Source organism: Gorilla gorilla, chromosome 2 (assembly GCF_029281585.2).
Source record: "Gorilla gorilla gorilla isolate KB3781 chromosome 2, NHGRI_mGorGor1-v2.1_pri, whole genome shotgun sequence".
Classification (NCBI taxonomy): domain Eukaryota; kingdom Metazoa; phylum Chordata; class Mammalia; order Primates; family Hominidae; genus Gorilla; species Gorilla gorilla.
In genome coordinates this window covers 55,006,586-55,023,804 of record NC_086017.1, presented here as the reverse complement: position 1 = coordinate 55,023,804, position 17,219 = coordinate 55,006,586, and the positions used below count along the sequence as shown (strand labels likewise).

Sequence of the window (17,219 nt, the reverse complement as noted above, 5' to 3'; positions counted from 1 at the left end):
AAGGGAGGGAGGGAGGAAGGAAGGAAAGAAAGAAAGAAAGAAAGAAAGAAAGAAAGAAAGAAAGAAAGAAAGAAAGAAAGAAAGAAAGAAAGAAAGAAAGAAGGAAAGAAAGTGACAAAGAATGGCAGCAGTTGCTCCTCTTCTGCTAGGTAACTTGACCAGCCTTGGCAGCTTCTATGAGGGCAGCTCATTGTGGTACCCTGGGTGGGTGGAGACTGCAGAGGTGCCAGGGTTGAACCAGAATGTCCCAGCTGCCTCCTGAGCTCAGCAAACTTGGAGAAGGGAGGTCACTTCTCTGGTCTCAGTGAGGGTGCTGGAGTCACATGAGTCAACATGTAGAAGGGCCTATTAATAGCCAGTGATCAGGGCCAGGGCCATGGCTAGGTGAGGCAGATAAGGTGTGCAGAATTTAAGGAGGCACTCATACTTGCCTCCTTAAGTGGCACTGCCCTGACAGTGAGTGCCTCCTTAAGGTTTGCCTCTTCAGTGCTTTGCCTGCCTTACCTAGTCCCCACCCAACCAGCCAGGACTGTAGGCTTTAGACTCAGAGCCAAACTGCTGCTATAGTTGTCTGCTTAACACCCTTCAATGGTGCCCCATCACTGCTAGTAGTAGTTGTAATATGCTATCATTGATAATATCAACAATACTAACAGCCAATATTGATTGACTACCTGGCACCATTCTAAGCACTTTGCAGGTATTAACTCATTTAGGCCTTACAGGAATTTCATTATTATCCTGTTTGCAGATGAGGAAAGTGAGGCACCAAGAAGCTAAGGAATTTGCCCAAGGAAGCACATCTGGGTGAGTGGTAGAGCCAGGAATTGACCCTAGACATTTTGATTCTAGAATCTGTACTGTTTACCACCACACCAAGCTGCTAAGGTGTGCTGGTCCCAGTGGGTGAAGCCCAAACTCCATGGCCAACAACCAAGCCCTTTCCCACTTCTCCAGCCTCCTCTACCCACCCAAACAAAACTCTGGCCAAATCAAACTCCCCAGAGTGGCTCCAAGGAAGCCATGATTTTCATATCTTGGCATCTTTGCACCTGCTGTTCCTTCCATCTGTCCTTCCTGACAGTCATCTCACAGTTCGTGGTTGGCACACTCATATCCATTCTTTAAGACCCATCTTAAGTCATACCCCTTCTGTGAAGCCCTCCTTGACCACCACCCCCAGATGGTTGATAGCAGACCCTCAATGTCTTCAGAGTACCTTGAAGTTCCCTGGTGTCCTAAAATTACTATTTGGGTCTAATGAACAGACAGGCAAACGTTCATTCAATGTATGTGAATTCAACACTCGCTCCCTGCAGGGAATAGAGGTTGGGAGAAATCATTTCAATGGTGTGTGTGTCCCCTTGGGGTGGGTATGAGGTAGGGTATAAACTTGCCAATCTGCTGGACATCCTGGGGCTCTTATGGTGTGCACACCCACAATTTAATGAAACATATTTTGCAAACCTGGCCCCCAAAATCATATCACGACTTATCTGATGCTCAGTCTGAAAAGCAGGGATCTGCTCCATGGATGGAGGAAACACCAGCTGCTGGACTTGTTGAGAATGGAATGTTGGTCTGCAATGTGACCTCTTCCTAAGAGAGGACAGGGCTATTTTGGCCATAAGTGGAACCTGACTCACATGCAAGCCATGACTGAGCAGCCACAAACTTCTTGGTTTCTGAGTCTGCCTCCCTTGGCATCCTGGGCACTCCTCCAGGGCACCATGCATCTTAATATGTATCTCCTGGTGCCTAGGCTGAGCCCAGCCCTGGCTGGGAGCTGCTCAGTCCATCTTCCTTGGACAGAGAAGGTGAATGAGAGCCAAGTCCCACAGGCAACCACACCCGGAATTGAGGCAACTTGTTCCAATTTGTCTACAAATTTTAGACGGGTTGCCAGTTATTTTGCCAGTCTTTTAAACTGTATTTGACAGATCTGGGAGAAAAATGACTTCCTGGTATTTATCACCTGGAATTCCCTCCCCTACATTAGTTTCCCTTATTAGAATCGAGAATTGCAAAGAAATAGAATGGCAGGGAGAAGAAATAACAGGGATGTGTGATATGGTGATAAATGAATGGTGAATCATGAATGATGATTAAAACAAATGGAAATTCTTCCCCCAACCCTGCCTGCCCAGGAAGGAGCTGGTGAGGCAGATACTCACAAAGGTGTCCTAATAAGGAGAGGTCAGGAGGCAGGAGAGCTGAAGAAAAGAGCTATGTGTGACTCAGGAGCCCAAGCCTATGCCTTGTAAGCTTTTCCAAATGCCCTAAGCCCAGGAGCCCATGCATTGCTCTAGTGAAAGCTTGGATGCCTTTCAGCCCATAAGGCCTCAAAGTCACACCAGAATCTGGAGCATTTCTAAGTTTCTCTGAACCTGGGTAATGATTTTCTGAAATATTAGACCAATGAAATACCAAATTCCTGGGGAGGCAAAAGAAAGAGATGTGATCCAAGCATTTGTGATCAAATGAGCTGACAAGTTACTCTACTTAAGCAGTGGGGATTTTACCACTGTTTTTATTGCAGCGAAATAAGTGCCTCCAGAGTGGCAGAATTGGTGGGGGTCAGGAGAGAGTCCACATTTCAAGTATGTACAAGGTGTTGAATCTTTATCTTCTTGATCCTGTTCACCCCTTCTAGCTAACTTATTTATCAGTTAGGATGAGGGGGATCATTAAAAATGACAGCCATGTGAGTGATGTGTCCTTGGCTGTGACTCTAGAAAAGAGCCTATAATATAAGTCATCTCCTCCTGTTGGAAAGGTAGCTAAATTCAGCTTTGCCTATCATGTGTCTTTAGCTTAGTTGTTTCCTCTGAACTATGAGCTGGACACCAGGTGGGGAATTACTCAAGCCCAAATTCTCTGGTCTGGTACACCAAAGAATAGTTACAAACTACAGCTGGACAGTAGAACGTGCTAGGTTGATCATCTCAGCCAGGGCAAAGAAACATATTAAGACGTTAAACATCTACCAGGAGTGAGTCATTTAACCCTCATAAGGTTTCATCTTCCTTGATTGCAAAATGAGTTTGTGTGAAAGACCATAAATAAAAAATAGAAACAACAGAAGTAGCATTAGTAATTCATGAAGGAAGGACTGGTATATTCAACGCTTAGAGTTGGAACAATGGGCTCTCCATATGGAAAAAAAAGTAAAAGCGAATCCCTACTTCTCACCATGGACCAAAAAAAAAAAAATCCCTACGTCTCAGCATAGACCAGTACAGATTCCCAGAGCCCTTGTTACACCTACTAGGGCTTAGAACTTTGTCACAGACCATTTGTAGGCCCTTAGTCTAGGCTATTAATTCCCTAAGGGCAGGGACTCTGGCTGTTTTTATCATTAAGTCATTTGCACCAAGTGTGTCCCTAGAATAGATTATGAACCCAGAAAAAGTTTGTCGAATGAATACATCATTTCCAAAATTCTTTAAAAAATGAATTTCTAGGCCAGGTGCAGTGGCTCACACCTGTAATCCCAGCACTTTGGGAGGCTGAGGTGGGCAAATCACTTGAGGCCAGGAGTTCAAGACCAGCCCAGCCAACATGGTGAAACCCCCTCTTTACTACAAAATACAAAAATTAGCCAGGCGTGGTGGCACACCTGTAGTCCCAGCTACTCGGGAGACTGAGGCACAAGAATCACTTGAGTCCCAAAGGCAGAGGTTGCCAAGATCACGCCATTGTACTCCGGCCTGGGCAACAGAGGGAAACTCTGTCTCAAAAAAAAAAAAAATTTCTAAAAGAGATTATATGTTTTTCTGGCTGGGCACAATGGCTCACACCTGTAATCCCAGCACTTTGGGAGGCCGAGGTGGGTGGATCACCTGAGGTCAGGAGTTCAAGACCAGCTTGGCCAACATGGTGAAACCCCATCTCTACTAAAAATACAAAAATTAGCTGAGCGTGGTGGCACATGCCTTTAGTCCCAGCTACTCGGGAGGCTGAGGCAGGAGAATAGCTTGAGCCCAGGAGGCGGAGGTTGCAGTGAGCCGAGGTTGCGCTACTGCACTCCAGCCTGGGCAACAGAGTGAGATTCCGTCTCAAAAAAAAAAAAAATAGAGATTATACATTTTTCTTTGACTGTCATTATAAAAGAATACCTTGCCATATACCCAGAATTATTTTGGGTACTAACCTGGCCAAACAATAGAGAAGAACTGAGTGGAGAGATTTTGGTGAGATCAGCTTTGGTCTTCTCTGAATCTAAGTTAAAGAGATTTAAAATATTACATATACCTAGGCTCCCCCCAAAATATTATTAAACCATATCTTAACTGTGGTAATGATTATTCTTTTATTAATTTATTACATGCCTACTTTGTGTGAAAACATGATCTTTTGAACACTTTTTCTTTTTATTAAGGTATAGCTTACATAAAATAAACATCATCAACTTTAAGTGTACAGTTTGACGAATTTTGGCATTTGTATACAAGGTGTAATCACTGCTATCGTCAAGATACAAAACAGTCCCCTCACCCTGCACGGTCTGCTTTGCCCCCTGGTACTCCATTCCCTCTCCCCATCTCTAGCCTCAGGCAGTGCAGCTCTGCTTAGTGTCTAGCACTGATTTAAAATAATGATCATAGGGGCAGGAATTTTTAAATAAAAGATAAAAAAGCTGACAGAAGAGGAAATGGGAATAAGAAAGAAATTGGTAACATAGCTAGATGGGCTGTAGCCTCAGATTGGACTCAGCTTCACTTGCTGGTGAATTAGCCCAACTTGGAGAGACTGAGGGCTCCAAGAATTTTTTTTACAAATAACACAGTTAGACGTTTTCATGATTACAGAAAAAGAACACAAGAGTTGTAATATACAGCTCAGATATAAACCTGGCAAGTGGGTTTCTGAACATAGATCTGGATTCATTTTTAATCGGACATCTTGAAGAACCCCTCAGCCTCAGAAGATTCTAAATGGCCACACTGCTTGAAGACCAAGCATTTGAGCAAATAAAACTTCTGCCTCTGAGAATGTATTCTCTCTCAAGCTATTAATTAAAAGATGCATAGTCCCTTGTTCTTGCCAGGATTTATTAGCCGAAAGTAAAATATGGGAATGGTAGTATGTCTATGAGAAATTAAATGCGGTGAAGACAAGCACACAGGGACTAATAGTTTTATATGGAGTTGTTTTGGGGCTTAAAACATTTTGTCTCCTCGTGGGGATCAGGCACTACCTTGGTCGTGGGGCTACCACTAAAAAATACGGGCAAGTTCCTGCTGCCTCCTGCAGGAGCTCACGGACATCAAGCGCAGGGTTCAGGAGGACTGAGGTGGTGGGGGGAGGGGAGCACTTTAGGTGGGCTGGTCAGGGAAGGCCACTCTGAAAATGTGACCTTTGTGCTGAGACCGGAATGACAACAAGGAGCCAGCTTTTTCTAGAGAAAGCACTTTTGGTGTCAGGACCAGCATGTGCAAAGGCCCTAAGGTGGGAAAGAGGTTGGTGTGTTCGAGAAAGAAGGCAAGACTGGCCTGAACACAGTGACTAAGGTGGAGAGGGTTACACGCAGAAGCCAGAAAGACAAGAAGTTTTGCCCCAAAAATGGAAATCTAAGCACTCTTGCAGTCATAAAACTGGCCATGGCAGTGCCCTGGTGCCCAGAGAGATATGTCATTTCTGAGCAGTAGTTGGGAATTCTTCCAGTTACAAAGTCGCTTCCTACTTACTCAGGTAATAGTCATAGACTCAGAGCTGGCAGGGAGTGTAGAGTTATTCTAGCCCCACCCCTTCATTTTACAATGAAGGAACAGAGGCCCAAAGAGGGTAAAGTTCATACCTGAAAACCCATTCTAAGTGAGGTCAAAAGGCAAACGATAAGCTGGGGGAAATATTTACAGTTCATATCACAGATTGGGAGATCAATTTCCATACTATGTAAGGAGCAGCTGGCCAGTGGGGCTGGAGCAGAGTGTAGAATGGAGAGAGAGGCACAAGAAGAGGGTGACAGAAATCCAAATGTGTGATCACATACAGCTGCTGAGCTGTGGGAATACAGCATGCTCACTCATGGCAGCTGGCAGAAGTACATCCAGTCTTGTGCAGGCTAGCAGTTATGGTAAAATTATAGCACATGGCTCGTCCAACACTGAAGAGGACTCAGATGTCATTCAGCAGGTGCATGGATAAATAAATCATGGCCTATTCTGTCAGTGGAATAGTACTCAGCAATAAAAAGGAGGAAACTACTGACCCATGCAGCAGCGTGGGTGAATCTCACAAGCATGCTGAGCAGAAGCAGCCAGCTACAAAAGAGAAAGTACTATAGGCTTCCACTTGCATGAAGGTCCAGAGCAGGACAAACTCATTGACAGTTTTCTAGGACTTGGAGTGGAGGTTGACTGCAGAGGGGCACTGAGGGAACTTTTGAAGGTGAGGAAAATATTTGTATATCCTGACTGTGGTGGTCACATGAGTGTATACATTTGTCAAAACTCTTAAAATGAGTGAGTCCTTTTTAATGTGTGTAAATTACTGTCAATAAGGTTGACTTTTTAAAAATAAATTTTTACAAGGAGGGAAAAAAGAATAGATGGGAAACAAAAGCTTCTGATTAGATTGCTATTCATTCACTAACTGTTTATCAAGCACCATTCGTGTGCCAGCACGATAACAGATCCCGACCAGCTGTTTGTACCAGAACATGGTGCTACATGAACTGTGAGCCCCTAGGCTCCCTCCACAGGATTCACCTACAGACGATCTTCCCATCATCTGCTGTTCCCAGGCCATCAGCTGCCTGGAGACTCATAATCAGAATCCAAGATAGGGCAGGGGCAGTGTCAGCTAAGGAGAAAGTGGCTCTCCCTTCTTGGTCTAAGAGCACTTAATCAATCAAGCAAAGCAAATGGGAAGGAGATTGGGCTTGTTTGTGAACCAGAGCCCTACTCTGACATTTGTACAATTCTGTTTAATAACCAACCCCCACCTCACTTGCTTGATATTGTTTGCTCAAGTGTTTTTTCTAAACCCCAATCTGAGATAATAGCATTGTTTTGCTCTAACTTTCCAAGTTCATTGATACAATATGATTATATCTAATTTCTGCAAATGTTTTTCTAGCCCCCACTACCATACGTACATACATATGTATGTATGTATGTACGTATGTGTGTATGTATGTGCTGGGCATATAAAGCACCCAGGGCAAGGGACAGCAGCTCTTTGCAGATAAATGTGTCTCCCTATGATGGATGGTTTCTGTGTGTAGACTTTGTTCTACTGTCATGTTGAGAAAAGGTGTGGTGGTTACTCTGGTTGTTATTTAATACTGCTCAGATGGGATATCTAACAGCATACTGCTGAAGACATCTAGAATGTGGTATAGTGTTTTCAATTTGTAGAAAAATTAATAATGCAAACAAGAAACACATGTCAGTGACCAGCTGGCAGCATCCTGGTTCTTTTTCATTGCTAAGGTCGGAACTGTCATTTTGCACCATCCTTCTTCTCAGAAAAGGAGGGAAGGAACAAAGTTGTCATAGAGGACATCCTCTCTGAACCAGATTGGGGTTGGGGACCACAGCAGTTTGCAGACCTAAATCATCCTGCTTACTTCATTTTCCTTCCTTCCTTCAGAAGCTTTTGAGATTGCTCTGCCACGAGAAAGCAACATTACAGTTCTCATAAAGCTGGGGACCCCGACTCTGCTGGCAAAACCCTGTTACATCGTCATTTCTAAAAGACATATAACCATGTTGTCCATCAAGTCTGGAGAAAGAATAGTCTTTACCTTTAGCTGCCAGAGTCCTGAGAATCACTTTGTCATAGAGATCCAGAAAAATATTGGTAAGTAGACACTTGTGAGCTGTTTGACAATGTATTTTAAATGTCTCTACACCTCCCTGACTGTCTTTCCCATGCTAAGTCAGTCTCTAATGCTAGAGAGCTAAGATCTATTCTGAAACTCTACAGTTTTTTAATTTAGCTCTGATGTGGCCAGTTAGAGTTCTAAATGCGTTACACAGCTTAATTTGTTTAATCTTTAAAACGGCCCTATGAGAAGTTCACAGAGAGAGGAACTTGCCTAAGTGGGCACAACTAGTAAGCAGAAGATCAGGAGAAGAACCCAGGTACTCTGGCTTTCAAGTCTTTGCACTTAGCCACTGTGCACATGGGCTCTTCAGGCAGCACTACAGAAGCCCACAAGCTACAGATCTTCAGGTCTGTGATGCTCATCCTGTGTGCTAAAAATATCTGGCTGATATGGAAGACAAAAGAATCAGAAGGTTGAGGAGAGGCCGGGTGTGGTGGTTCACACCTGTAATCCCAGCACTGAGGAGGCTGAGGTAGGCGGATCCCCTGAGGTCAGGAGTTCAAGATCAACCTGGCCAACACGGTGAAACCCCGTCTCTACTAAAAATACAAAAATTAGCTGGGCATCAAGACCAGCCTGGCCAACATGGTGAAACCCTGTCTCTACTAAAAACACAAAAATTAGCCAGGGGTGGTGGCAGGTGCCTGTAATCCCAGCTATTTGGGAGGCTAAGGCAGGAAAATCACTTGAACTCGGGAGGCACAAGTTGCAGTGAACCCAGAACACACCACTGCACTCCAGCCTGGGTGACAGAGCGAGACTACGTCTCAAAAAAAAAAAAAAAAAAAAGAAGTTGAGGAGATAAAGATAGAGCAATCGATCCATAAAACACAGTGGAAGAGACGGCTGCTTTGGAGAATGATGGAGTTGGGTTTGGCTTCAAGCTCCAGGGCTACTACTCATGTGACCTGATCACATGACTTTAAGCGAATTATTCAACTGCATAATGCCTTAGTTTTTTAGTCTATAAAATAAGGATTATTGTACCAAACAAGAGAGTTGTGAGGATAAAATAAAATAATGGATTGAAAAATGGATGACACATAATACTTAAATAAACTATAGATATTTGGTTTTGTTATTCATAATTTGAGCTTGGGATAGAAGATTGACATAGGAAATAATAATAATTAGGTAGGGAAACATGCATTTATAATTTCTCAATCATTTTAAGGGGGCCATGTCAAATAGGATGAATAGATGTATTAACAACAATAAGAGCACTATTTGTCATCCAATCAAAGCCATACCTTAGGAAGAAGGAATTCAAAAGTAAAAGGAGAAATTGAAGTACTAAAAATCAATTTTAAAAACTACATTTAATGACTAATACCAAGACCTAGTTCTCTGCAGACTAATTAAATAGACAAATCCCTGACTAGTCTCATGGAAAAAAGAAAGAAAATACAAATATACAGCATTAAAGGTATAAAAATGGACTTAACAATATATACAGAGACTATTTCTAAAATTGTAAGAGACTCTGTATAACGTTTTCATCATAAATGTGAAAATCCAAAGGAAGTGGATGATTTTCAAAGAAAATTTAATGGGCTCGATTGACTCATGGAAAGGTAGGAAAACTGAATAAATAAATAACCAAGGAGGGGATTGGAAAAAATGCCCGAGACAGGGGAGAACAGTTTGGGTTAGTTAGAGATGATTTTACAAGTGAGTTCTATAAAACTTCAAGGAGCAGATAATTTCTATGATATTCAAACCATTCTAGAGACAGGTTGGCAAACTTCTTTCAGATAAGGTCCGATACTAGGTGTCTTAGGCCCGTGAGCCAGGAGGTTTGTATCATGTCACAGCTCCTCAACTCTGCTATTACAGAGTGAAATCTGCTGTAGACGATATACATAAACCACCTGGCAAATCAGTTAATGTGATGTTTTGCATTATTAGGTTAGAGAGGAAAAAACTACATATGATTATCTCAATAGATGATTTTAAATGTCTTTTTTTTTTTTTTTAACGGAACACTATGGCTCCTCAACTCTTCTATTACAGAGTGAAATCTGCCATAGATGATACATAAACCACCTGGCTAATCAGTTAATGTGATGCTTTGCATTATTAGGTTAGAGAGAAAAAACTATATATGATCATCTCAATAGATGACTTTAGATGTCTTTTTTTTTTTTTTTACAGAACAGTATGAACATAGATTTTAAATGTCTTTCATAAAACACTCTTAGTAAATCAGGAATGGAAGGATATTATCTTAATTCAATAAAAAGCATCTATCAAGAACTGATAGCAAATACCATATTTAACTATCAGATATGGCAGCATTACCAGTAAAACAGGCAATAACATAAGGAGGCTTATTATGCACGCCCTTGGTCACCATTATTCAGAATCTCTAACTAAATATATATAGATTATCTTAATAAGTACATAAAGTATACAAAGCAAAATATAAAATTCTGTTGAAAGACAAAAGAGAAGACTTAAATAAATGGAAAGATATGCCATGTTCCTTGATAGAAAAAATAAATATTTTTACAAACAATTAGCCAGGCGTGGTGGCACGTGCCTGTAATCCCAGCACTCTGGGAGGCTGAGGCAGATGGATCACCTGAGGTCAGGAGTTCAAGACCAGCCTGGTCAACATAGTGAAACCCCTACTAAAAATACAAAAAAAATTACCCAGGCATGGCAGCACACACCTATAGTTCCAGCTACTTGGGAGGCTGAGGCAGAAGGATCACCTGAACCTGGGAAACCGGTTGCAGTGAGCCAAGATGGTGCCACTGCATTCCAGCTTGGGTGACAGAGCAAGATTGCATCTCCAAAAAGAAAAAAAAAAAAGAGAGTTAATGAAAGTAGAAATCTGCTGGGGAAAATGAGTTTATGAATCACTTCAGAAATAATACTTCTCCATCCTCTGGACAGGAATCATTTTAGTTATTTCAAATGTTTTCACCGGACAGAGTACAGGAGAAGATTCCGAGGCATGCCAATCATTTTGACTACTCTTACCTGTGTGTTCATCCTAAAAAACAAAGCTCTTAGCATCAAATGAAAAATTGCTTTCATAACCTGACTCTCACAGTGTCACATGGCTGGTGACAGAGCTGAGGCTGGGAGATGGGGCTTTTTGACTCCAGATTTTGCTATAGAATTAAATCAGAATCCCTGGGATGGTCCACGCATGTGTAGTTTTTAAACGGCCTGCAGGTGAGTTGTAGGTGGAACCAGAGCTAAGAGTCACTGCCTTACTAGAGTTAAGTGTTCCCACAAGAGTACAGAACCTAGCCAGAGCCAACTGATGTTGCCCTGGGCACACTAGAGGTGTGTGTGGAAAATCACTTGAGGTCAGCTTTTGAAAGAAAGAGGTGGCTTGATATAAACATTGAAGTTTCCATGAGCTCCTAAAATAGGAACTACCTTTACCAACATGCAAAGTCTAATTTCAGTCACGTTAGTCACCATGTTATCTAACCCTGTGTTATTGGTTAGACAGCATAGCGCATTGGCAAGAAAGGGTTGACCAAACACAGCCTGAGCTTTCGTCCTGGGATCTGGGATTGCCGTGTACTTGCTGCAAGTGCCAGCCCAAGTCACCTGGATCCACAGCTGCTTTGCAAAAATCAGAGGTCTGGCTTGGATGACCTCAGAGTTCCAAGACTGATCTGAAATTCTCCATAATTCTATTTTGAGTGGACAATACTTTCAAATACCCCAAGAGAACAGCAGTAAAGATTCACAAATTATTATTATGGAGGCCAGAGTCTACCACACCTTTCAGATGCCCCCTGCTCAAAACAACAAAACCTTAATGTTACATTGCCTACTTTCTGTTTCTTCCCCTCACTTTCCTCTTGTTTTCTCTTTGATAATATTTCTTGCTTTGTTTTAAAAGGCTTAGGAAACAAATATATCAAAGGATGTTATTAGCTGTTAGCCTTAAAAAAAGAAATTCAATTGCAGTGGTTATAAAATATCAGCATTAAGGCAGTGCAAGAAGAGAAATGGCGCCGCCAGATTCCAGCTGTCCAGGGGAGTTGCACGTTCAGAGTATATTTGCTATGTTGATGAATGTGTTGATGGGGAAACCAGTTTTAAAGGATGGATCTTGGCACTGTGCTCTACAAATTGTGAAATCGTGACTCTCTTAGTATAGGAGAAGTAGGAGATCCCAAAGCACAGACTCTGCTACAAATGCCTTCCTTCTGGCTTCACCCACTGGACCCCAGGAACTTAATCTGGAAATCACAGTAGTTAAGAGATGTCTCAAGTCTGGTGACCTGGAAGCAGAGCCTGAGACAGGATTTTTTGTTTAAGTCAGTGATCAAGAAAGTGCTCTCAGAAGTGAGGAAAGCAGGATAGAGCAGGGCATGTAGCTGAATGCAGATGCGGTTTTAACTGAAGAGTAGCCTCAGCCTGACCCCATGGGGAGCTCTGGAGTATGAATGGCATACCCAGGTTATGTCACTTGAAGCAAGGAGGTCAGACTTTTTAATTCCTGCAGGAGGCCATTATTGGCTGTAGACAGCACCTCTCCCTTGGGATGGGCATGAGGGGCTGCAACACCTCTCAGGCTTTTCTGGTTCAAGACAGCTCCCCCGAGCTGAGGCACTTCCCCGAAGGAGGGTACATCTGTGAGCCATTGGCCACTAAGACTCACAGCAGTTGGGGCCTGGGTGCCCCTGCCTGGTAAAGGACACCTTGGGGGAGCCCCAAAGAGTCTACTACAGGGGGCTGAGTGGTGGAGGAGGAGTGGTGTGGGGCCTTGGAGCATCTGTGATCAAAATTGCTTCTGTGACTGTTTTTCAGACTGTATGTCGGGCCCATGTCCTTTTGGGGAGGTTCAGCTTCAGCCCTCGACATCGTTGTTGCCTACCCTCAACAGAACTTTCATCTGGGATGTCAAAGCTCATAAGAGCATCGGTTTAGAGCTGCAGTTTTCCATCCCTCGCCTGAGGCAGATCGGTCCGGGTGAGAGCTGCCCAGACGGAGTCACTCACTCCATCAGTGGCCGAATCGATGCCACCGTGGTCAGGATCGGAACCTTCTGCAGCAATGGCACTGTGTCCCGGATCAAGATGCAAGAAGGAGTGAAAATGGCCTTACACCTCCCATGGTTCCACCCCAGAAATGTCTCTGGCTTCAGCATTGCAAACCGCTCATCTATAAAACGTGAGCAAGCCCCTCCCTGCTATCTGATTAGGTTAAAACACACAAGATCATCATTGTTCTAGGTCAGAAATGGTCAAATGTCAGCAAATCTCTAATACTTGATATAAAAACCATAAAGGAAGATCTAGCTCTCCTATAAGTGACATGGGTCATGCATTCCTAGTGTGAACCCCCTCTTCTCTATTAAACAAATGGGGTGATTCTCTTTGTCCTTTTTGCATGTGATACTTGTTTTCAAAAAAATGACAAGGGATTGGTTCTACAGACCCACCTTGATTGCTTCATTTCTAACTTCTTTGTCTTCCATCTCTTTCACATTTTCTGTAAACGTATCAGTGATGTGCAGAGCTCACTCACACTGGCTCATAAAAGCTGTTTTTTGTTTTTATTTTTGTTTTTGTTTGTTTTGAGAAAGAGTCTCAGTCTGTGGCCCAGGCTGGAGTGCAGTGGCACTGTCTTGGCTCACTGCAACCTCTACCTCCAGGTTCAAGCGATTCTTCTGCCTCAGCCTCCCAAGTAGCTGGGACTATAGTCGTGCGCCACCACACCCAGCTAACTTTTGTATTTTTAGTAGAGACGGGGTTTCACCATGTTGGCCAGGCTGGTCTCGAACTCCTGACCTGAGGTAATCCTCCTGCCTTGGCCTCCCAAAGTGCTGGGATTACAGGCATGAGCCACTGCACCTGGCAGAGAGCTGACTGTTAAGTGTTCAGGCATTTTGTGAGCTGATGTAAAACAGATCCGTTATAAAACAAAATAGAATTAAATTAACATAATTAAATAAATTATTTTTAAAACAAAGGTAATAAATACTCAAAACTCATCACTTCCTAATTATTTTACTGTTGCCTGTGCTTTCAGGGTTATTTGTGTTGTCGTATCTGTATGGAGGGAATAATATAAAGGTGTGCTACTGCCCAACTCCACATTCAGTCACCTGGTGTTGGTAGCTTGAAATCAACCGTGGTGGGATTATTTACATCCACTATGGAAGTGGGCAGACGCTATAAGTCAGGGCTTTCCCCTCTACCACTGGACCGGTTTTTAATATTTACTCGCACACCACTGATGTGTCTGCATGCCCAATCTCTGCCTTGAGTCCAAATACACAGTATCTAGACCCACTGCTCAGGATCTGAGAACTGCAGTCATTTTTCCTACACCCCCACCCCTCGGCTGCAGACAACCAGGACAGGGTCTAATGGCTCCCTATTCTTTCTGGTTTGGGTTCCACTCCCAATAGGTCTGTGCATCATCGAGTCTGTGTTTGAGGGTGAAGGTTCAGCAACCCTGATGTCTGCCAACTACCCAGAAGGCTTCCCTGAGGATGAGCTCATGACGTGGCAGTTTGTCGTTCCTGCACACCTGCGGGCCAGCGTCTCCTTCCTCAACTTCAACCTCTCCAACTGTGAGAGGAAGGAGGAGCGGGTTGAATACTACATCCCGGGCTCCACCACCAACCCCGAGGTGTTCAAGCTGGAGGACAAGCAGCCTGGGAACATGGCGGGGAACTTCAACCTCTCTCTGCAAGGCTGTGACCAAGATGCCCAAAGTCCAGGGATCCTCCGGCTGCAGTTCCAAGTTTTGGTCCAACATCCACAAAATGAAAGCAGTGAGTGGGCCCCACTTTCCTTTTTCTTCCTCCTCCAGCACCTTCATTGTTTCCTGGGTAGTCTGCCTGGGTGAGGCTCCCTTCCTGTTTCTCATCTGTGGCTTCTGAAACACTTAGACTCTGGACCCGGCAAGAGTTTCAGGAAGTGGGTTACTAGGCAGTTAGACAGGCTTGGTGGTGAACACCTGGTATGTAGTTCCATTTCAGCACAATAAAAAGCAATCTTGCATTCAAGATGCTAAATTGTTTTTAACGAAGGCATCGAAAGGTCATTTTTCTAGATCTTATGTCTTGACCCTGCAATGTGAATGAGGATGTCACCCGCACCATCAGCGATGATGATGGGAACTTACAGTTTTATGGCTCAGCACCCCTACTATGGACACATACTCTGCATGTCATCTTGGGTTAGGCACGCCACTTACACAATCTCAGCTAATCTTTATTGCAACCCTGTAGGGGAGGTGGGAATTATCTTTATTTACTAATGAGAAACCAGAAGGTTCAGAGAGGTTATGGAACTGGCCTGACATCACACAGCTTGTTAAGAGCAGAGCAAGCTCAGAACCCTGAGCCTGTGCTCTGGCCCATACTGAAGCCCAGTTAGGGTGATGAGAATTAGGTTGGACATCATTCCACAAAAGTTGCTGAGATGCCATGAACATAGAAAAGCGGAGTTAAGGCCAGGACTAGGGTAAAGCAAAGTGCCCAGGGTGCAATATTTAAGGAGGTACCCACTCTCAGGGTCATGTACCTGCAAGGTCAACCCCTGAGAGTGAGCACCTCCTTAAACTTTGCTCCCTAGGTGCCTGGCTTGCCTCACCCCAGTCTTGGCCCTGAGGGGCGTAGTGCAGATTTTGAGATAAAAGATACAGAATTAACTCAGACTGGCTCTTCCTGGGGCTCATGTATGATGTGAAGGAGTGAGTTGTGGCAAGTGGTCTCCAACCAGGACATTTCTGATGTGTGTTGCTAAGGATGGACGCTGTCCAGAGGGCTGATTCTCATTCTTGTTTTTACTGTTATTTACTTCTAGGAAGTAGGCAGAGCCAGGCAGAAAAATTAAGTGGGAGTGTGGAATGGCGTGCTGCTGTTTTTTGTAGGGCTGATAAGCATCTGAAAAGTGGCAGTGTGGGATCCACTAGAGGGATTGCCCAACTGGTGCTGCCCTGGAAATGTCCATATGTATGTATGTATAATGTGTGTATAGATATATATACAAGGGGCCGGGCACGGTGGCTCATGCCTGTAATCCCAGCACTTTGGGAGACCAAGGCAGGCAAATCACTTGGGATCAGGAGTTCGAGACCAGCCTGGCCTATATGGCAAAACCCCGTCCTACAAAAAATTCAAAAATTAGCCAGGCATGATGACGTGCACCTGTAATCCCAACTACTTGGGAGGCTGAGGCATGGAAATTGCTTGAACCCAGAAGGCAGAGGTTGCAGTGAACCGAGATTGGGCCACTGCACTCCAGCCTGGGTGACAGAATGAGACTCCGTCTCAAAAAAAAAAAAAAACATATATATATATATGTATACATGCATATATATATGTATACATGCACATATATATATAGTGTGTGTGTGTATATCCATTGAGACATTTTTATGATTCCACTGTCACAATTGTACAATCAGAATGTTGAAAACAGCCACAGAAGGATTTAGAAATGGAGTGGGCTTGGGGTTTAGAAGACAGGGGGATTTGTTTATCACCTCAGTCATGGTGGGATGCTGCTTAGAAGCTCTGATTAATTCTGCTAACTGTAGCATCAGCTGGGTTGATTTCTAAAACGAATCAAATTATTAAACGTGCTATAAACAGCATCAAGAAGGACATGTATTTAGTGCTGAGATTAAAGGGCAATAACTGCCGTTGAGAGGTGTTTAGCAGTGTCAAGGCCTCTAACTTTGCACTGTTTCTAGCGGAGTGAGTGGACTTGGCGGCAGAAATATCTTTGGGGATAAATTTAGGTTGGGCTGGACTGCCTGAGAACTCTGATCTCTGGGCAGCTTCATCTTGATCCTCTGAACCTCTATGTGGACCCTAAATTTCAAGGGCTAGCCCAAGGAAGCCAGTCCTGTGCCCCTACATGTTTGTCTGACCCATTCTTTTTTTTTTTTTTCTTTTTTTTTTTAGGCAGAGTCTTGCTCTGTCACCCAGGCTGGAGTGCAGTGGCGTGATCTCGGCTCTCAGTTCACTGTAACCTCCACCTCCCAGGTTCAAGCGATTCTCCTGCCTCAGCTTCTTGAGTAGCTGGGATTACAGGCGCCTGCCACCACACCCAACTAATTTTTTGTATTTTTAGTAGAGATTGGGTTTCACTATGTTGGCCAGCCTGGTCTTGAACTCCTGGCCTCAAGTGATCCACCTGCCTCGGCCACCCAAAGTGCTGGGATTACAGGTGTGAGCCACCACTCCCAGCCTCCATTCTTTATTCTCTCTCATTTGCTAAGTGTTTGTAGGCAGCTTGTATTGCTGGCAGCATAGCCCCATTAAGGACAGTGACCTGGAGCTGGCCTGCATGGATTTGAATCTGGTTCCCTCACTTACTTTGACCACAGACAAGTCACTTCACCTCTTTGTGACCCAGTTGCTCATCTGTAAAGTGGAAGTGGT

General features: G+C 43.8%; 1 protein-coding gene across 2 annotated transcripts in view; it reads left to right on the top strand.

Annotated features, from left to right (window-relative positions):
- CDCP1 (CUB domain containing protein 1) overlaps positions 1 to 17,219 on the top strand; it is a 63,554-nt gene that overhangs the window by 20,855 nt on the left and 25,480 nt on the right. For both annotated transcript variants that reach the window (XM_019024836.4, XM_063703735.1), the window contains exons 2-4: positions 7,600 to 7,809; positions 12,623 to 12,985; positions 14,229 to 14,597. In XM_019024836.4, the coding sequence (XP_018880381.3) occupies positions 7,600 to 7,809; positions 12,623 to 12,985; positions 14,229 to 14,597 (942 nt within the window). The remainder of the gene's footprint in view (positions 1 to 7,599; positions 7,810 to 12,622; positions 12,986 to 14,228; positions 14,598 to 17,219) is intronic.